At 36.3% G+C, this 23216-nt stretch overlaps 1 protein-coding gene across 5 annotated transcripts in view; it reads left to right on the forward strand.

Moving 5' to 3' along the window:
* Positions 1-23216, forward strand: part of LOC115213083 (neuronal acetylcholine receptor subunit alpha-6) — a 357620-nt gene that overhangs the window by 279354 nt on the left and 55050 nt on the right. For 3 of the 5 annotated variants that reach the window (XM_029782002.2, XM_036504310.1, XM_036504311.1), the window contains one exon: positions 12860-12883. The exons of 1 other annotated variant lie outside the window; for it this stretch is intronic. In XM_029782002.2, the coding sequence (XP_029637862.2) occupies positions 12860-12883 (24 nt within the window). Of the gene's footprint in view, positions 1-12859; positions 12884-18757; positions 19294-23216 lie in introns of those variants that run through there. One more of the 5 variants, XM_036504312.1, reaches the window with a different exon arrangement.

Here is a 23216-nt window from a genome sequence, read left to right on the forward strand (position 1 = left end):
GTGGGGTGTGGTGTGTGTGTGGTGTGGTGTGTGTGTGTGGTGTGGTGTGTGTGTGTGGTGTGGGTGTGTGTGGTGTGGTGTGTGTGTGTGGTGTGGTTGTGTGTGTGGTGTGGTGGTGTGTGGTGTGGTGTGTGTGTGTGGGTGTGGTGTGTGTGTGTGGTTGTTGTGTGTGTGTGGTGTGGTGTGTTGTGTGGGTTGTGTGTGTGTGTATGTGTGGTGTGGTGTGTGTGTGTATGTGTGTGTGGTGTGGTGTGTGTGTGTGGTTGTGTGTGTGGTTGTGGTGTTGTGTGTGGTGTGGTGTTGTGTGTGGTGTGGGTGTGTTGGTGTGTGTGTGTTGGTGTGGTGTGTGTGGGTGTGGTGTTGTGGTGTGGTGTGGTGTGTGTGTGTGTGTGGGTGTGGTGTGTGTGTGTGTGTGTGGTGTGTGTGTGTGGTGTGTGGTGTGGTGTGGTGTGTGGGTGTGGTTGTGTGTGTGTGGTGGTGTGTTGTGTGTGGTGGTGTGTGTGTGTGTGTGGTGTGGTGTGTGTGTGTGTGTGTGTGTGTTTGGTGTGGTGTGTGTGTGTGGTGTGGTGTGTGTGTGTGGTGTGGTGTGTGTGTGTGGTGTGGTGTGTGTGTGTGTGTGTGGGTGTGTGTGTGTGTGTGCGTGTGTGTATTTAAGTATTTACTTGTGTGTATATTTGTGTCTGTGTTTGCCCTCCCACCATCGCTTGACAACCGATACTGGTGTGTTTATTCCCTTTCACTTTGCGGTTCGGCAAAAGACACCGATAGATTAAGTACTAAGGTTACAAAGTACTAAGGTTACAAAGTACTAAGGTTACAAAGGCGGGGTCGATTCCTTCGACTAAAACAAGTAAAAGTTCTGGGGTCGATTTCTTCGACTGAAACTATTAGAAGGGTAAAAACAGATATATATGCAGCAGGGTTCGAAACTAATGCTAAACCCATAAACGCAACCGGCAAATTCTACATAAAAGGAGTCTACTGGCATAGAGAGAAGGGGACACACTGCAACTTTGTACATCCAAAGATTAGGCAACATAGAATGCACAGCAGTTACCACTCTCCACCCGGCAATCAGTATAATAAGGCAGGAGGCGCAATGGACCAGTGGTTAGGGCAGCGAACTCGCGGTCGTAGGATCGCGGTTTCGATTCCCAGACCGGGCGTTGTGAGTGTTTATTGAGCGAAAACACCTAAAGCTCCACGAGGCTCCGGCAGGGGATGGTGGTGATCCCTGCTGTACTCTTTCACCACAACTTTCTCTCACTCTTACTTCCTGTTTCTGCTGTACCTGTATTTCAAAGGGCCGGCCTTGTCACTCTCTGTGTCACGCTGAATATCCCCAAGAACTACGTTAAGGGTACACGTGTCTGTGGAGTGCTCAGCCACTTACACGTTAATTTCACGAGCAGGCTGTTCCGTTGATCGGATCAACCGGAACCCTCGTCGTCGTAACCGACGGAGTGCTTCCATAATAAGGCAATCACGTCCAGGAAAGTCCTCACCCCTGTACATATCAAAAAAAGGACTGCCAACAAGACATGCGCAGATGCGGTGCGAGCTGCAGCAGCCAGGCAGCAACATTTTTTTAAGTATTGCACAAACGTTAACGCAGCAGTTGTCATGGCTACTAACGAAATTAAGTCATGTACTCCCACACACAAAACCACCACAAGTAATGGACCAAGGACGGCCACCACTGCCGCCGAGCTGTCCGTCACACCAATTCTACTGATGAACATCAAAGGCCATTTGCCAAACAACAGCAAGACCAAAATTGCATACTTGGGAGAACTGTCTGCATGCAATCAACCTATATGCATTGCTCTCACAGAGACTGTCTGCAGACATACATGATGGAGAGATAGTGGAGGCGCAGTAGCCCAGTGGTTAGGGCAGCAGACTCCCGGTCGTAGGATCGCGGTTTCGATTCCCAGACCGGGCATTGTGGGTATTTATTGAGCGAAAACACCTAAAGCTTCACAAGACTCCGGCAGGGTGTGGTGGTGAACCCTGCTGTACTCTTTCACCACAACTTTCTCTCACTCTTTCTTCCTGTTTCTGTTGTACCTGTATTTCAAAGGGCCGGCCTTGTCACACTCTGTGTCACGCTGAATCTCCTCGAGAACTACGTTAAGGGTACACTTGTCTGTGGAATGCTCAGCCACGTGCACGTTAATTCCACGAGCAAGCTGTTCCGTTGATCGTATCAGCTGGGACCCTCATCGTCGTAACCGACGGAGTGCTCCTATATGATGAAGAGATACACATACCAATGTATACTGTGTTCCGCACAAAGAATAAAGAGAGCTGTCAGGATGGCGTTGTGATGTACATCCGTGAAGATGCGGTTTGCGACACTCGTAGTACATGTACAGCAACTTGACGTGATAATATGCACATTATACCGTCCACTTGATGCCTCAAACTACGATAGCAAGTTTGAGGAATGTTTCACAAAGATAAAAGATGTACTCACAAACCTAGACCAATGCCTTAATGTACTTCTGGTTGGTGACTTCTACTTCCCAACATTAAAATGGGCTGAAGGTGTCATAGCCTCAGGACTGACACGAAAAGAATGTAATCAAGCACTAGTAGACCTCACGAAAAGGATGTTCATGGAGTTGTCCATACTTTCCCCAGCCAGAAATAACAACATCCTGGATCTTTGCTTCGCAAACAATATGGAACCACAACATAAACATATCACCGTCTCCCGACTCAGACCGTAATATGATAGAACTGTCAATATGTGGTCCAAAACTAATTAAAGAATCATACAACACTGTTGGATCCCAAGCGCTAGCCAACCTGAACTTCTACAAGTCTGTCTACAATAATCTGTCTATGCAAGGCACTGACATGAAATTCAAAAGTGCTTTCCTCTCCCCGCTAGAAAATATGAAAATAAGCAGACCTGGTGAGTTCTTCAACACCTCTAATCTTCAAGAGAAAAAGGTGACTGTCAATTACATTGGCATTACAGAAGAGTGTGTATTGTCGACCATTGAAGATATAAACCTAAACTTTGCAGCAGGCCCCGATGGACTCCCAGCAATTCTGTATAAAATATGCAGGAAAGCTCTTTCAAAACCATTGCAAGCGGTTTTCTAGAGTTCCCTTGAATGCGGTACATTTCCTCAAATGTTAAAAGAAGGAATAATCTGCCCTGTTCACAAAGGAGGAAGAAGAGCAGATGCTATAAACTACAGGCCTATCGCTCAGACTCCGCATGTCAGCAAGATCATGGAACTCATTGTCATAAAAAGACTGAACTGCTTACAGACACGCAACGTGGTTTCTGCCCTGTAATGAGATGCCTAACACAGCTACTATAGCACTTCGACTGGGTACTAAAATAGCAGCTCAACCATTCACATGTGGATGTGATATATCTCGACTTTGCCAAGGCCTTTGTCACTGTCGATGACGGAATATGTCACAAATTACGTGACCCTGGAATCGCTGGTAGACTGGGATAGTAGCTACGTGATTTCCTGAAGAATAGAAGTCAGGCTGTCACTGCAAATAGTGCTCTCTCTCTCTCACTCACTTTCTCTCTCTGAAGTGACACCAAGCGTCAGCGGAATCTCCCAGCGAACAGTGCTGGGACCACTACTGTTTGTGCTTGCTCTCTCGGACACGCCCTCAGCCATAGAGTCAAGCACACTCACCAACTACGCCGATGATACAAAAATATCGCAGTCGGTCAAGGATCCCACTAACATCCTAAGACTGCGGAATGAGCTGAACGCAACATATAAATGAGCTGATGTGTATAATATATAGTTCAATGGCGCAAAATTTCAAGCAGTCCGCTAACAGCCCACAAGATACAGCTGAAGTACACGGGACCAGCAGGCAATATAATCCCAGAGTTAGTGTCGCTGCGTGACCTGGGAATCCACATGAGCAACGACGCATCTTTCCATGCGCACATTGCTCAGATGGCAACACAATGTAGGCGGATGGCAAGTTGGATCCTTCAGGACCAGTCACAGAGACACAATGCCTCTGCTTCAGAGAACATTTGTATTCAGACGCCTGGACTACTGCTCCCAACTGTGGTCCCCACAGAGTATACAATTAATTGCGGAACTAAAGGCGATCCAGCGCCACTACACAAGAAAGATAAATCAGAAAAACACATGGGCAACTGGGAGAGGTTGAAGGAAGTGGGACTCTATCTCCTGGATAGTGCTTTACATATGGAAAATATTGGAGTGTCTAGCACCAAATTTCCGAATCGAACTGGACGGTATTGCACAGAACCAAAGTTCCCATCTTCTCCATAGAGGATACGAACAAAATATTGCAATAGCTCGGAATTCAAGAAACTACAACTTTTTAATGCTCTACCACAGAACATCAGGGATTTGTAAGGTGTAGACATACAAGTCTTTGAAAAACGTCTAGCCAGTTTTTTGTCTGCAATAAAGAAGTGCGGCAACGCTCAACACGCTACTTCACCAGAAGCAGTTCTGGAAAATGCCCGGATGCAATAAAGGCGGTGCACCAGCATGGTATCAGCATCTGGCTGAAACCCATATAAATATGTATGTGCGTATGTGTGTATTTATGTATATGCATGTATATATGTATATATACACATGTAGGATGTTAGTGGGATCCTTGACCGACTGCGATATTTTTGTATCATCGGCGTAGTTGGTGAGTGTGCTTGACTCTATGACTCTATACACATGTATATATATATATATATAATATATATATATACATACATATATATATATATATATATATATATATAATATATATATATATATATTATATATATATATATATATATATATATATATATATATATATATATATATACATATGTATAATGGCCCAGGCAATTATGGTTCGGGCAACGGACTCGAGGTCGTTAGATCGCGGTTACGATTCCTGCACCGGGCATTGTGATGGTTTATTGAGCGAAAACACCTAAAGCTCTACGAGGCACCGGCAGGGGATGGTGGTGAACCCTGCTATACTCTTTCACCACAACTTTCTCTCACCTTTTTCTTCCTAATTCTGTTGTACCTTTATTTCAAAGGCTCAGCCTTGTCACACTCTGTGTCACGCTGAATTTCCTCGAGAACTACGTTAAGAGTACACGTGTCTGTGGAGTTCTCAGCCACTTGCACGTTAATAAATGAGCTGCGATGTCACTGGTGGCAATCTATATCGGCCTTTGTCTTTCCCTTGGATAACATCAGTGGCGTGGAGAGGGGAGGGTGTTATGCATGGGCGACTGCTGGTCTTCCAGAAACAACCTTGCGCGGACTTGTACCTCAGAAGATTTTTTCTAGGTGCAATCCCATGGTCATTCATGATCAAAGGGGGTCACAACAACACAACAATATATATATATATATATATATATATATATATATATATATATATACATATGGATTTGTGTATCCAGGCTCGCATGCGACTACCGCTTCACTGCGTCGAGGAATCGAATTTTCAGTTTGTTTCTTGAGGAAGCAATGTCGAGTGAATGTTTATTGATTTCTTAAATAGCTACAACTTTTTAAACTGATAGGAATTGATATCTGAAAATGAAAGCATATATGCAGATACCTTTCGTCAATAACAATTGCAAGCTGAATATAAATAAATTCAAAAAGTAATTATTAGGAGTCAATCGGGTAACTGTTTCCTAATTTAATCTTGCCAGGAATTCAGAAATGTATAGGTTAACGGACAAGCAACAAAGTACGATAGAGGTAAATAGCTATATGTTTTTCTGTTTAGGAATCTTATTGTATATTTATAATTTTAAGTAGCAGCAATTTCTTCTTATCAATGCGTCTGTATGTATTTATTTCTATCTCAGTATGTATATGTCAATATACATGTACGGTATATATATCCAAGATTTGGAAGAGTAGAGACTACCAAATGCAGGTTGGTGAATGTAATTGTCTTCCCAATAGCAACATATGGATGCGAGACCTAGACACTAAAGAAAGCTGACCAGAAGAGAATTAAAGCATTCGAGCTTTGGTGTTGGAGAAGACTTTTACGGATTCCATGGACAGCGAGGCTCACCAATGGAGCAGATCAGGCCGAAATTGTCGCTAGAAGCTAGGATCACCAAGCATAGATTGACATATTTTGGTCATATTATGCGGAGAAAATCCCTGGAGAAGGACATCATGCTCGGAATGGTCAGTGGCAAGAGAGATAGAGGCCGACCAAGAACCCGCTGGCTTGACACCATCAAGAGTGATACGGGAATGGACATAGCCAATCTGAAAGAAGCGGCCCAGGATAAAACTGGCTGGAGGACACTGATCCATCGAGTAATCAAGAGTCGACTTCTACTGAGCGGATAGATAGATAGATAGATAGATAGATAGATAGATAGATAGATAGATAGATAGATAGATGTGTTTATGTGCCTATCAGTGTGTGTGTGTGTGCGTGTGTGTACATCGTAGAACACTACACACCTGCACATGAATTTAGGCGGTGCAATTTCCGTTAATCTAATCGCAATATTCAGCCTCTGAACCTTAAATATTCCGCGTAAAAAAAAATATATATAAAATATTAACTACAAGTTACTTTGCAGGGCATATAGACAATTCAGTGATTGTTCATTTTGGCAGTAGTGGTTAATCGTAAGACAATTACTCGTTTAATCACACAATATATAGCAAATGATGTCATTATGTCTGGTTTGCATATAATCAACCAGAAATGTTAAAAACAAGTGAGCGACCATTTTGTGTATGAGCGAAAATAATAACTACCATTGTGAATTTAATTTGCAGCATTTAGATCCATGCTAGAAACTATGTAAGAGATAGACGCACATAAACCTATGCAGTACAGATTTAATTCATCTAAGTGAGATATTCAATCACTGAGAGTGCACAATGATTTAATAAATATGTCTATGTGAATTAAACAAATTCGAAGAATGGGTCTAACACGCCACACAAAGGAAAATTTGAATACTTATAAATCTTGCATGTATGTGCGCGTATGTATCTCTGTATGTATTTTGTGGTCATCCTTCTATGTTCTCTATTGTTCCTCTGACGTATATTCTTTCAATATTTACATATCTTTCTCTCCCGCTGTATCTCTCCTATCTATCTATCTATCTATCTATCTATCTATCTATCTATCTATCTATCTATCTATCTATCTATCTATTTATCTATCTATATCTATCTATCTATTTATCTATCTATATCTATCTATCTATCTATCTATCTATCTATCTATCTATCTATCTATCTATCTATCTATCTATCTATCTATCTATCTATCTATCTATCTATCTATCTATCTGTCTGTCTGTCTGTCTTCTACCTATCTATCTATCTATCTATCTATCTATCTATCTATCTATCTATCTATCTATCTATCTATATATCTATCTATCAGCCCACAAACAAACTACAGCTGAAGTACACGGGGCCAGCAGGCAATGTAATCCCAGAGTTCTCTCTCTCTCTCTCTCTCTCTCTCTCTCTCTCTCTCTCTCTCTCTCTCTCTCGCTATCTCTATCTATCTATCTATCTATCTACCTATCTGTATCTCTATCTATCTATCAATTTATCTGTCTCTCTATCTTAATACCTCGTAACCTCTATTAGATTACCTTCAAGTGCTTTAGATAGAAGTAACATATCCTTTACTATTGTTAGATTCTAATCACATGCGTTAGTGATCGAATATGGTTCAATTTAGACTGAATATAGGGAAAGAGATTTAGCTCTGCAAGAGATTTCCAACATCTGCTAACACCGATTGTACTTACAAATATAGACTGAAACACATACATATATACTGATCTATGTACAAACACAAAGTATACACACATCCACAAATACACACACATAGACAATTAAATCCATACCCACAAAACAGAGTTTGTAAGAGAGATAGTTTTAGCATGTGTAAAGCCATTTGTAAAATGTAGTGCCTAGTTTTGTTTTGTTTATTTTTTGTGGTTGCTTATAGTATTTATATTATAGTAAAGTCCAACAAATCTTATCGTGAAGTACCTTCATCCAACATATTAGCGAAAAAAGAAGAGATTTTCTTTTCAGATCAACAAAATTCTTCTGCTTCTGTTTACATGGCTTCTAATCTTTTATGCACTGTTAATACCCTTTTTGCTGCTGACACATTTTAGATATACGCACAAAGGAACTTAAACATTAATCTACTACAAAGTTGTTCTCTCTTCATCTCTTATTTTAATACTACAATGAACTGTAATACATAGAACTCGCTGACACTAAAGATATTACACTGGTCCCTACTCTAGGGAACATGTTTGCACTATTATGCATTCTTCGAAATCCACTTCACATATTTCATAGATCTTCTTTAGATCATCTTTAGGAAAACATTTTAACAGTTATTTCAAAATTTATTTTCCACTTAAAACCCTTTTCAATTCTTTCTAATCCATCATTTGTCTCTTCGATACCTAATCTTCGAAGTTTAAATCGAAATATTTAAAGCAAGTATTTCATTCTTCAAACGTTTTGGATCCATCCTTGAAGTTGTGATTGACAAATTGGAAATATTGTTTGTAAGGCATATCTTTTGGGACATATCGTATTAAAACTACAATTGTTAATAAGTCTTATCAAAAACAAATCAATAAGGCTGTAAATTTAATATCCAAATAACTAAAACATTGATAAAATTAAATTAGACGTCATATATTCATACACATCATATTGATACCAAAATTGGAAATAATTTTTCGAATTTAAAATTCCCAAGTATTAAAGCCACTGCTTAATAGAAAATAAAAGATAATCAACAATATAATTGTTTGTAATAGCACAACTGTTTTAGTGATTACGATTGAGCTGATTGATGTTCTAATATGAAATACAATATATAATATAATATTTTGCATTACATTTCCAGCACTACCTATTTAATTAGGATTATTTACAAAGATATAAAATATACTATACATTAATTGAATTAATTCTGTAAATAAAATCACATGTTTATCACTATCGTTATACCATATTTCAGTGTTAATCCTGAGATATGAGGAGTGATTGGTTCAACAGTCAGAGAGACTTTTGATTTCGAGTCTAGGGAGTAACAAACATAGTCTCAGTGTCAAAGCGATATTGGACTGCAGTATACACAATTTAACTACCATGTGGTACGTAACTTTAAACTTTAACTTATAATTTTTTTTTACTTCTACTAGAGCCAAATTAAGACCAGAATGGTTGTAGAGTTTGTTATGGTACCTTATTTTCTGGCTTCTGTCCTTAAAACATGGTGCATGGAAGATTGGCTTTGCATAGTGAAGATATTGCCACTTTCCGTGCCAATGACAAATTACAGGTTCTTCATTGTACCACTATTACCAATAGCACTGGCCTAACTTGAAGGAAAGTTGCTTCAGATTTGATGTCGGTGATTGCTATCTAATTCTTTACCAATTAAACAAAACTTATCCATGCGAAGATTAAATGACTATGCTTTGAGAGAATAAACTGCCTGAGACTAAGCGCAAGACAACATTTTCTCGTCACAGCAATTTGATGTCAATTTTATAAATGGTGTCGCTTGTATAAAGGCTACTGTATTATTTTAACATTATCTTGCTTGCATAAACACTCCTCTTCTACTGATGTACGCGAACCTTTTTCGGTCAATAATGTTGTTGCAATTATGTTTCAGAGGGATTTTATCTGACGAGTATATCTATCCTTCTCCAGACACGAAAAGTCCCTTAATTTTCCTCTTTCTTGAAGAGATGTTCTACAATGTTGATATACTGCACTAAATAATCTATTTACTGCTTGTTTTAATGCACACAATTAATCATCGTTCTCACACTGTACCCACACTAACACAGACTACACCAGTTAGTATGCTAACCTATTCTTTTATCTAAACTTTCTTCAACGTTTCCTCTCCTTCACATTCAGCACTGTCTCAGAAGCCATCAAATCATCTGACCACGATATAATCAAAGCAGTATATCTCACATTATCCAAAGTTAAGCAGCGAAATCCTCTCGTACTTCAATTTACATTAGTGGTTAAATTTCTGACTATCCTTAGCTCCAGTCTATCCTTCACATCTAATCCTGATTTCCACAACGCAGTTAATATGTGACCACTGCCATCATCCTCTATGATTTTTCATATCACTAATACGACCAAAGCATATGTGCCTAAAACCATCTGCTTTACGTACCTAGATGTATTGCAGACGCACCTCAACGTCCGCTAGATGATTGTGAGGAAAATCAAGGATTTCATGGAGCATCGCACTACATGAAAGCATTCTAGTTTCATAACTTTTAGCAGCGCATTATGTTTTCTTCTTAAAAGTGTGTCTGTAAGTTTTCTTTCAACCTACCACTCTTCAGTCAACCCAGCTACGATAATCTTTTACATTTATGAAAAGGTCGCTTCCAACTCAACACAAATCTCTGAAATGAAATTAATTTCCAACTGTTCTCACTTCATCACAAATAAATGCATTGCATTTACCTCCACAATAATCTCCTCTATACAATTTATGTCTATCAGCTCCCTCCATTAAATTTAGCCGTGCAATTCAAAGTCGTCTGCCCTCTTTACCAACACTGTTGGATATTTCATTCTATCCTGGAATTATCCATTTCAGTCAGAAAATCATAAACAGTGATCCCCAAACCCAGAAACACTAGATTTGTATAAAGCTATATTCTAACTACTTGTTGCTGTCACTTCCAACATCTTAAATGTGACAGAGCCGTAAGTAAGCCATCTACAAAACTTCCAGCTTCTCCGTCTTACTTCTCAGTGACATGTAATCATTGTAGGACACAGTAGCGTCCCACAAATATACTCTCTTTTACTTGTTTCAGTCATTTGACTGCGCCCAAAGTGGAGCACCGCCTTTGGGCGAGCAAATGGACCCCAGGACTTATTCTTTTGTAGGCCTAGTATTTATTTTGTCAGTCTCTTTTGCCAACCCACTAAGTTACGAGGACGGAAAGACACCAGCATCGTTTGTCAACCGATGTTGGGGGGACAAAAACACACACACGCACGCACACACACACACACACACACACACACACACACACACATATATATATATATATATACAAGCATATATATATATATATATATAATATATATATATATATGTATGTATGTATGTATATATATACATATATACGATGGGCTTCTTTCAGTTTCCGTCTACCAAATCCACTCACAAGGCTTTAGTCGGGCCGAAGCTATAGTAGAAGACACTTGCCCAAGGTGCCACGCAGTGGAACAGAACCCGGAATCATGTGGTTGGTAAGGAAGCTACTTACCACACACCCACTCCTATATATATATATATATTACACACGTGCACCAAGGTGCACACTCATATACATGCACACGCACATACACACACATGCCCGCACACATACACACACACACACATATATATATAATATCTTGCTTAAGCATAGCGAGACTAATTACCTGGTGTAGAATTCAATATACGTATGGTATATGTTATATACCAATGTTATAGGAGTGTAGTTTGGTAATAGAAACCAAGAGATGACAAAGGAAAACCGAATGTTAAGTAATGAACTCCATCTTCCAGCCATTCCATCACGGAAGTGCTATCTTATTAAATCCTTCCCTACTCATAGTTTACTCTATGGAGATTTAGTTATAGCTTTTCAAACCCAACATAAACCCAGTGATGACACCTTTCTGAAGTTACCTACTTAACTGATGGTTACTCCCCAACTGTCATCCATTAACGACTCCGGTAAATATTAATTATGTAAATTAAATAGTAATGATGTTTTGCATAAGAGTAAATAAATGATTTTCATGAGGTTCCTCTTAGCTTCGACCATTTAAGCTAATCATTTTTCATCTTCCGAAGAGCTGAGAATTTAATAATAAAGACAAAAGCCTTTGTTGTAGATCTTTGTGTGTAGTAAGGCACCATCTACAGAATACAAAATACACTTGTTAAAATGATTCCATACATATTTCTCAACAGGGAATTTTCTGCAAAATGAAATCCCAGAGAAGTACCATTGTCGTTGTCCGAGAAAGAAGAGAATGCGAATTTCCGATATTTAGGCTTTCCTTCGAGATATTAACAAAATAAATGAAGTAAATAGATACGAACGATGCATGAATACGAAATTGTAGCTCCGCCTTGAGTTTCGAATTTTTTCAGCTCTACAGTGCTGTCTGTATGAAGGAAGAATAACACGAAAGAATAATGCTTGTTGAATAAGCAGAGGTCAATGTTTATAATGAAAAAACTATTGTCGACAAAATTGACCTCAAGTTATACTGATGGTTAGTATTACTAACGTATATACCCACGCCAATATATAGTTTATTAGACGTTTGACTTTTCAGGCTATGTACATAAAACTTATGAGGTCAAATCCCGCTGAAGTTCATTTAATGTTTCATCCATCATGAAATGTGGAAATGCTAAATAACATTTTCCTCTCTTATGATATTTGTTTATTGCATAGAGACCGTGACATGCTTTCAATTCACAGTTGAAAACAATTACCGTAACGTATCCTGCATATTGCTGTGACCGTGTGTCTAATGTCCATTGTGGCGGTAGGTTCTCATGTGAAACGAATCTGGGTTGATTTTTTAAATCTTACTATTAACCATTGAATCATGTCATTTTAGTGATTAATGCTTTGAACCAAACATTAACATGCTACATTTATATTTCATATATACGTAGCACGATATTATTCCAATAATTATTTTAGTTTTTGCAGTTCTTTTAAAATTAAATTATTGATGATATTGATGATGATGATTAGTATCTCTTTTTTCATGATCAGATTGGTCTTTCTGGACATCACAAGGTAGGTCCGTTTATTGTTGTGTACCCTCCCTTCTGTTCCATCATTATGATTTATTTTATCACTATTGTTATTACTATTGTCAGCATTATTATTATTATTATTATTATTATTATTATTATTATTATTATTATTATTATTATTATTATTATTATTATTATTTAATTATTTATTTTTCGTTACTATACAATGCCGCTGTAATGGGCCATTCGCTTTCTCTAAATTAAATACAGCACTCTTCACGAACACTAGTCGTAGAAACTTAGAAACACATGAACGGTTAGAGGTGCAACTGTCTATAGATCAGCGAAGGGTACCAACATTATCAATTGGATGATTAATAAACGCTACTAGCCTACATCCAGTAACTCACTGCTTTTGAACTCTAGGGATTTCTAGTGGTCTTTGTTTCTTATACACCATATATATGTTCCACATTTGCATCAGCAGCCTGCAACTGGAACTAATTGGGACTTTTCAGAAAACGCTTATTTTGTGGTGGGAAATTTATTTTCATCTTGAATATTGTACACATGTAAACCTTTTTCTTCCTATCCTACTCCTTCCTTGTTTTATCCTGAAATGTCACCTTATTAACACATATATACATTTGCATAAGTATATAAATATTTATGTACAGTATATCTATATATATATATCTATATGCATGATACTTATATGTATATTATTTACAATCTCATATTTATTACATATATGTAATACATAAGAAATCTCAAACATTTGACCCCTATAAGCAAATGACCTGTCTAGGTTTTCAGCAAGAAATTGCAAAACACTCACCTGTCGTCTACGACGAATGAGTTCCCTTTTTTATAAAAAGACAAACATATATAGGTACATAAAAATTGTAAATTTTATTAATGTAAAATGTATAATTTGTGTATTAATATATATGTATTACCGGTTATAATGTATATATGTGTTTATATGCAATACCTGTCTACATTTTAATCCAGTGTGTGTTGTTAATATTGTTGTTGTTGTTGTTACCCCGATTGCAAAGAAAGAAGAGAAAATAACTCGGAAGCAAAAATAAATCAAATCAACATTGTAAATTAGTGGGAAATATTTTTTTAAAGTTAATATTTTTGTATAAAAAGAATTTGTAAAAACCACATTGTATGCATGCGCTTCTGTAGGAATATCATAAATTATTGCTTATACAAGTATATTTGAATAGAGAACAAATAAAAAGCAGTTTCGTATATATCTGTTTGAAAGACTTCGATGGAGGAACTAAAAAATCAGTGCCCCGAATAAATTTGAATGGTAAACTAGGGGAAAAAAAACCTTCTTCCAATTAGGGAAGGAACCTTCTTCCAATTTGGTTTAGGACTACAAATTTCAAGGAGGAGGATTTGTAGATGACTAGATTGGTTCAACAAATTGTCTGAAGACGTAGAAAGAAAATGATTGAAATACGCAGTTGATAATTCTTGGTAGTCAACACTCTCTTGATTATCATTAAATAAATGGCATATATGTAATTATAATACTCACACTCACATATCTTTATATATATATATATACACAAATGTAAATGTATACAAACATATATATATATATATATATAATATATATATATTATATATATATATATATATGTATGTATGTATGTATATATATATAATATATATATATATATGTTTGAATACATTTACATTTGTATATATATATATATATATATGTTTGTATACATTTACATTTGTATATATACACATATATATATATATATATATACATATATACATATATATACATATATACATGCATTCATACATATATATATATATAAATACATACATGCACACACACATATATGTGTGTGTATGTATGTATGTACGTATGTTTTATATATATATATATATGTGTGTGTGTGCATGTATGTATGTATGTATGTTACTTAATATAATAGTTCTTACAATAACATAGGATCGGGATATATGTTTTCTAAAAGGCTTTCTGATGTTTGAACATTGTGAGACGTCAATGATTTGCTTCGAGACTTTTTCTCTTCCTTCTCTTTATTCTTTGTCTTCCATCAATGGTCCAGGTGACATTTGCTTCGTACAAACGTACGCAACTTAGCGTTTTCTGTGATGTGTTTATCTCCTACCGTTTACATGTAAAGGAAGAGTGTCTATTAGAAGCCAGATAACCTGATTCCTCTCTTTGATTTCCATCGATAACGAACATTAATGTACTATTTGGTATGTCCATAACTACGCAGATACATTTACACAATGATAAGTGAAAATCTGGTAAAAAAAAGATAAATTTGATATGGAATGTTTTCATCTCAAACGGCCTACATTTGGACATTTGGACAACTTTTTATATTACTTTTCAGCTCAATTCTTTTTGTAAAACGGCATAGATCGATAATCAAAACATAGCGTTTCCCTATAAATGAGTTATCTTTTTTAAGTATCATCAGTATTGGGTAAAGGCTAATGCTTGTATATACTATAGGATTAATTCATAATCATAAAAGCAACGCTTACTGACACTAAGATTATAGTGATATTATTATTAGTAGTAGTAGTAATAGTAGTAGTAGTAGTAATAGTAATAATATAAAGTAGAGATAACTGTAATACATTCATACAAAGAATACCTAAACGGCCGGTTCATTAACTTAAACCACATTGTCGAAAGTATATGTTCACAAAAATACATAAATACATAATTGCTACATCTCTATTGCTCTGAAATGCTATAATCTAACGTTTGCCAACAGATGTTCCTCATATTCAAACAATTTGATTTCTTGTTTAGCATCACTATAATATCTCAGATAATTTCTTGGTAATATGGATGCGTTGCATAACCTTAGACTCATAGGAAAATAGAAGCGAGATTATGTAACTTTAATATCTTGCGTCTGTACTACAGCTATCTTTTCAGTCTTTTATTAAAAACGTTTTGTCGAAATATTTGATCCTTGCAAATAATTGCTAACTTCAGCTATCATCATAAAATGTCTGTTTATTTCTTGTATTTCTTTCACAAATTAAGAAGATAACTTATTTACTAAAATGTATAATAATAGTGACTATGACAGCTGCAGCGGTTTCTTATATATCTCCACGAGTCCTTTATTATGTCTTCCTTCCTTCCTTCCTTTCTTTCTTTCTTCCTTTATTTATTTCTTTTTACTCGATCACTCATATACATTACTTTCTGAAGACTCTCCTGTCCACATTATTCTCCTGATTGCTGAATGTGTTTCATCATAAATTTAGTGGTATATACTCAGGAATAGAGGTGCAATTATAGTTTCTACTGCTTGGAACTGTTCTTGATTTTGCTGACCAGGTCGGTCCTTCATTTTCCTCCTCCTCTCACGAAAACACAACGTAATAAGCATATAAAGTATTGCTTCTAAATTACTATCAAGAGTAGACCGTTCTCTCGCTCCTCTTTAGCTATGCTAGTGTTGACAGAATATAATTTTATTATTTTTAACAATATTTTAAGCTATACTTATGTCTGGATCCCTTAGATATTTCCCCAACAGTTATACTGCTTGAATACTTCACTTGACGGAAATGGACATTTTTCTGTTAATTTATATGAAGAATTCAGGAGTCATTCATAGCGTCCTAAGAGCTATGTTTAAAGATAAAACACTTATAGGCGCAGGAGTGGCTGTGTGGTAAGTAGCTTGCTAACCAACCACATGGTTCTGGGTTCAGTCCCACTGCGTGGCATCTTGGGCAAGTGTCTTCTGCTATAGCCCCGGGCCGACCAATGCCTTGTGAGTGGATTTGGTAGACGGAAACTGAAAGAAGCCTGTCGTATATATGTATATATATATGTATGTGTGTGTGTGTGTTTGTGTGTCTGTGTTTGTCCCCCTAGCATTGCTTGACCACCGATGCTGGTGTGTTTACGTCCCCGTCACTTAGCGGTTCGGCAAAAGAACCGATAGAATAAGTACTGGGCTTACAAAGAATAAGTCCCGGGGTCGATTTGCTCGACTAAAGGCGGTGCTCCAGCATGGCCGCAGTCAAATGACTGAAACAAGTAAAAGAGTAAAGAGTTATTACAAAACATATTTTGAGCAAAAGATAAACAGAAAATTCACCTTGTCACAAAAGTGATACAAATACAGTAAAATGCATAAGACAAGTAATAAACTTTAGATTTCGCATGGAATATTGAATGTTATTAAAATACAATTCTAGTGGCTATATAGTTGCACAAATAGAAACGTCAATCTCCCACTGATTATTTCTATTAGGTTATTGGTTGTTAATCTGCATTTTCTTTTGGTTTATAGCCGATAGATTTATTTCACATGTTGATTGCCATCATATAACGTATATAACATTTTAGCTCTTATATCCACACATAATATTTTAGCTCCCATGACGATCAGGATTTTCCATTCGTTGAATATAACTATTTATATTTCAAATAATGACCAAGAAAATAAATAACAAAATAATGGAGAAAATATTACTTGTTATAAGATCAGATATACGAGATTAGGTAAATGCAGTTGAGAATTAACGATAATAGTATTAGTTCTCTGAAGTATAATGAAGTTGTTTAACACTAGGTCATCTTTTATGGATAGTCTTGTTTTCAAAGACACTCCGAGGACATCTCACCTTTTATTTTCAGATATAGTATATTTAATGCTCTATCCTTTTCTATGACAACAGAGTATAATTTGAGAGCCATTTTGGTACCATATTTATCAGGCTAAGCAACCACGTTTTTCCGAATGTCCACTGCACTGGTGACTTTTGTGAAAATTAAGCAAAAGAGTAAGCCAAAACAAAATTTTTGCTAGCCATGGTATTCCTCATATACAGCGTCATAATCTTCAATAAGATATGTTCAACTATAAGCAAACATATATTTGTAATATTGGAGTGCTAGATTAGAAGAATTTTGTAAGGTGCATAATCCGGCTGGCGTCAGAACTTGTCTTACTTCAGATACATCTACTACTACTGCCATCTTCTACTTTATATGTTAGGCCTTTTTCTCCATAATAAAATGATCTATTGCGCCTGATTATATTTTTCTAAGTAAATACATACTAATCAATATAAGCTAGCACTTTCTAAACAGCTCCCGAGAAATACATATCAGTAGTATTTACCATAACCTCAGACAATTCAGTTCAAGCTATAGCTAAAACGTGCAAAGCAACTACAAGCATCACAGATTATTGCAGCGGTATGTTTGTCCAAACAGCTTTTTTCATAAATATCCCTAAAATATCAGTATAAACAGTTTCAATGTGCATGGCCGTGCTATATTAATATTTGCGCAAGTATTAATGCATGATCCTGTCAATCTGAAGTGTACGTAAACTTCCTCCGCTTGACCTGTAACACTTCCATTGATTTCTTTATGTCTCTTTATCAACAATATCATAACATATATGTATGAATGTTTTTAAATGAAAATTAGGTAATATATTACGCTGATGTTCACAGTACATGTTTGAGATAAGCGTAAGTATGCACAAATGAATTATTTTTTACTTAAACAGATGAACTCAAATGAACTTGATTTTATTTTTGCAAATAAATACATATTTTATATAACATATTTTGATACATATATTTGCATGTGTAAATGCAAATATAAGTATGCTTTCATTTTCAGTCTTTCTTCTCTCTCTATCTTTATTTCGATCTGTACCTAAGTGTGTGTGTGAAGTAGTGTATGTGTGTTTGTGGGTGTGGGGGTGTGGAGTCCGTGGGAGTACATCGAAATTTTTTTGTCATATATATATATATAATTTTATTTAAATTTTATTTGAAGGAAATGCTGTTCAGTATTCTAAAATTCACTCTAAAATTTCTATTACACTTCTGATACTTTTTTAAGATTTGGATAATGGAAATCTGAAAATATTTAAACCTTCGGAGATGTTCATATTGTAGCTACATCGAACATATTATTTTAAAGTCATATGCAATTCTAACACAGAATATTGTGCAAACCTGCCTGAGAGCGACAAAATGCATTACATCTCGAACTTCGAGTTAGTCTTTCATAGTTTGTTCAACGTTAACAGTCTCTATATCATTTAAATTCTTTCTTACATATGCTTAAAAGTTTCTTTTTTTTTTAATTTATCAAAAATGGTAGTTTAAAATAGTTTTATTCTGATATGATTTATTATGCAAAGCATGCACTTTTTCTTGTTTGGATAGAATGTCGCTGAAGAATGCAGAAAACTTTTATTTTTATTTTTTACAAATGAAGAGTCGAGCAGATTAAGTAAAGAACTACAAAGCACTATTGAATGTGGTTAACAATTATGTAAATGAATGAGAGAACAGTTCAACATCCCACCAAGTGGTTCTTTTCTTAAACAAAAATGACAAGATGAATAATTTTGTTGAACGTGAGTACATCGTACATACAAATGATGCAGATTCATTCGTGCAATGTGCGGGCAAATAAAGGAGTGAAAACAAAAGCATTCAAAAATGGCCACAAAAATATCTCTGGAGATTCGTTGTGTGTTTTCTCATAATAATTTCATGGAAATAAGTTTTTTTGTTTGCTTTTTCTTAGGCTAAGTGTATTTACAGAATTAGAATTCCTCACGTTTACATACTTATGTATTTAGTGACAACAAAAGCGGGTCTATGAAGAGTAGTGAATATTTAACTTAGAAACTGAATAATAATAAAGAACTGATAAAAAGAAAAGTATAAGTTTTATATACTGATTTCACGTTCAAATTTCAACCTTGTACTCAAATTGACACTTTGCAGGTACAAAGCCTAGATAAATATATGTTTATTTCGCACCTTGTGGGTAATAAAGAAATTTAAGTATAATATATGTTTATATCTTGTTGAATTACAATAGTTCCGTTATCCAACCTACATGGGCATTATCTGAAGCTTACAGATGCCAACCTTCAACAAGTGGTAACATCGTAAAGATTATCTGAATACACATATAGCAAAGTGCATACTGTATAAAAATGGTGCCTCTATATAGAGGAATAATAGTGATTAATAGCAATAATACAGGAAAGGAATGAGATTACACCTGTTTATAAGACTTTGTTGAGAAGGTAGTGGAGAAGAGTATTGTGTTAAGCCAAGCAGAGAATTCATTTCATCAACTTGCTAGAGTTAGTACTGCAGCCTCCTTCATCAAATCCTATTAGCATAAAAGGTGAAATACTAATCTAAAATACAAGGAGTGGGTATTTATGTTTAGAGTGCCATTGATCGTAGGTCTGTTTAATCAGAATTGAACTACGGCTAAATCAAAAAAGTATAGACTTTTTAATTTATTATAAATATTGCATTCTCTATTTATAAAGTGAATGGTTAACAACGAAGTAACGCCAACACACATTTAAATACACACACCACACACACACACACATATATATATATATATATTATATATATATATATATATATATATATATATATATATATATATATATATATATATATATATATATATATATATATATGCATATATATATATGCAGAAATATATATATATATGTGTGTATATATATATATATATAATATATATATATATATATATATAATATATAATATATATATATATATATATTATATATATATATATATGTATATTTCTATGTATGTATATATGTATACATATATACATACATACATATATATTCAAAATGTGACCGCGTGTGTACCGTTGGCGATTTTTTTTCCTCCGTCTTCCCTTCTCTGGATCTTTCCTTTTCCTATGTTTCTGACGAAGAGCTCCGCTCGAAACGTAAAACCCTCCTCCTTCCCTTCCATCCTGAGCGTCCAATAATACTATATTTGTTCCACGTCCTCGCGTTGTTGTGTTTTCTCTTGGTGTTTTCATGTTTGGAGTAACTATATATATATAAATGTGTGTGCGTGTGTGTGTGTGTATGTATGTATATGAATATATATATGTATCTATGTATATATGTATACATATATATATTTGAATTTGCCAAACACAAATGTAAAAAATTAAAGTCTATGCCCCTCACAGCCTACACACGAAACCCCAAAATATGCCACTATTCACTACGCAAGAGGCTGTGCACTGACACTGATTGCAAATTCACTCATTTATCAGGGACTAGACGTTCAGTTCCTACTCACAACAGCCGCTACCAGCAAAGTGCACAATCTAAAACAACGCCACCACCGCCACTACCCTTACCAAATACTAAATCAAATTTGAAAAAAAACACTCATGTTACACGGAACCCTACAGTCTGCTGCTATTCCCAGCGTAACAAATTATGTCTACAGCATAATTGTCCGTTTCCCATTTCCCGGAGACTCGCCGCACAAATAAAAATAACAAATACAAAACCCACAACCACAAACTTTTGCCGTTCTTCAGAATATGTTTTTAGCTATAATGAATCTAGCAAAAGAGCTACAAAAGAACATTCTAGCCATCACACAATACCACCCCACCACCAACCTATTGCACAAACTCCCATTGCTGCTATTAACAAGCGAATCACCTAAACATTCGAAATCAGCCATCACCATCGCCTCAACATTTTTGCTCACTGCACAAGGCATTCGCCCTTCTACTAATTCCCAAAAATTGAAGATCCAATTTATTGAGGACTGGGTTAATAACCATCCACACCATATCTCTTTTTCCTCCTGACAGAGACCCAACTCAATAACCTCCACTTGGAAGCTGAGGTAAGAGTGAATAATTTTACAGCCATTCGTGCAGATCGTGTCGACAGAAGAAAGTGTGGAACCGCCATTTTCGTGCCCGATTCTTTTTCGGCTGAAGCAATGGCCGAATTTACCAATGGCTGCTGTGAAGCAGCTTCTAGTAAAACCAACAATTTATTAGTAGTCGGTCTCCATAGGCCACCCCTAACTCCTTTACTACGCTTCAAGGATGCTTCAACCGTAATAAGTGTTTCGTCCATCAACGTCATGCTGACAACATATTAATAATGGGGGAGTTCAACCTTCCCAATGTTGATTGGTCCACAAACTGCTTGAGACCAGGATTTTCCACCTCAACCCCTGATAAGAAAGCAATTCCATTGCTTTTTCATTTCATGGATGAGTTTTTTTCTGACCCAACTTATTCGTGAGCCAACAAGGTGTCACAAAGACACCTTGGACCTAGTGTTCAGTAACCACACTGACACTATCCTCAATATTGTTATGGAAAAAGCACCACTACTCTCGGACCATGACATGGTTCTCTGCGATCTGAGATTCTACTACCCAAAGGTCAAATTCAGTGACATCTCTCCAGTTCATCCATTTGACACTATGGATCTTCATAACGCAAACTGGGATGCGATCAATCACGATCTTTCACAAATTGATTGGGCCTTAACGCACACACCACCACCACCACCAACATAAATACACCGTAGCAGACATTTGTAGATACTGTAACAAATATATGCGCAAAACATACTCCATTAATACAGATCTAAGTACAGAATCCCTAGAAATAGAAGAGCAATTATCAGAAAAATAAAAAGGATTTATAAGAAAATGATCGAACTTAATTACTGCCAGCAGCAACGCACGCATTCGATTGCCATTGCATCACTGGAATCGAAAAACACGACCTCCAAAAAAGCATAATGTTCATCATTAACAGACAAAGAGTGGCTGGGGAGAGCTGGGCCATTGCGAAACTAAAACTCAATCCCAAACTTTTCTTTTCGTTTGCAAAAGAAACATAAAGACGTTGTTTCGATTGTTGGTCCTCTGGTTGATGAGAACAACACTCTACATGATGATGCAAAATCCTTGTGCGAAATACTGCAGAGACAATACTGCTCTGTCTTCAGTAAGGCTAATCTGGCTAGTATCAGTGATTTAAACTCTCAACTAACGATATCTGACATAACTTTTGGTGCTCCTGATATCCCAGCAGAAATAAATAAGATCAAGTACAACTCGGCAGTAGGTCGCTATAAGTTCCCGGCCACTGTCCTGAAGATGTGTCGGACATCAAATTGCACCCCACTAGCTGAGCTCTGGAGAAACTCACTTGATGCAGGCTCCATTCCTGATCATTTTCTTTCCCAGTCCGTCCTTCCAATCTTCAAAAACGGAAACAAATCTCTTGCATTGAACTACCGTCCGATTTCACTCACTTCTCATATCATTAAAGTATTTGAGAAGGAGGTAAGATCACGAATAACTTACTTCCTCGAAGACAACAAACTGCTGAATCCCCACCGGCTTCTGCACCATTTTGGTGACATCTTAAAAGCTTTAGGAGAAGGTTCCAACATAGACGTGATATACCTTGATTTAAGCAAGGCATTTGACAGAATGGACCA

Source organism: Octopus sinensis, linkage group LG6 (assembly GCF_006345805.1).
Source record: "Octopus sinensis linkage group LG6, ASM634580v1, whole genome shotgun sequence".
Classification (NCBI taxonomy): domain Eukaryota; kingdom Metazoa; phylum Mollusca; class Cephalopoda; order Octopoda; family Octopodidae; genus Octopus; species Octopus sinensis.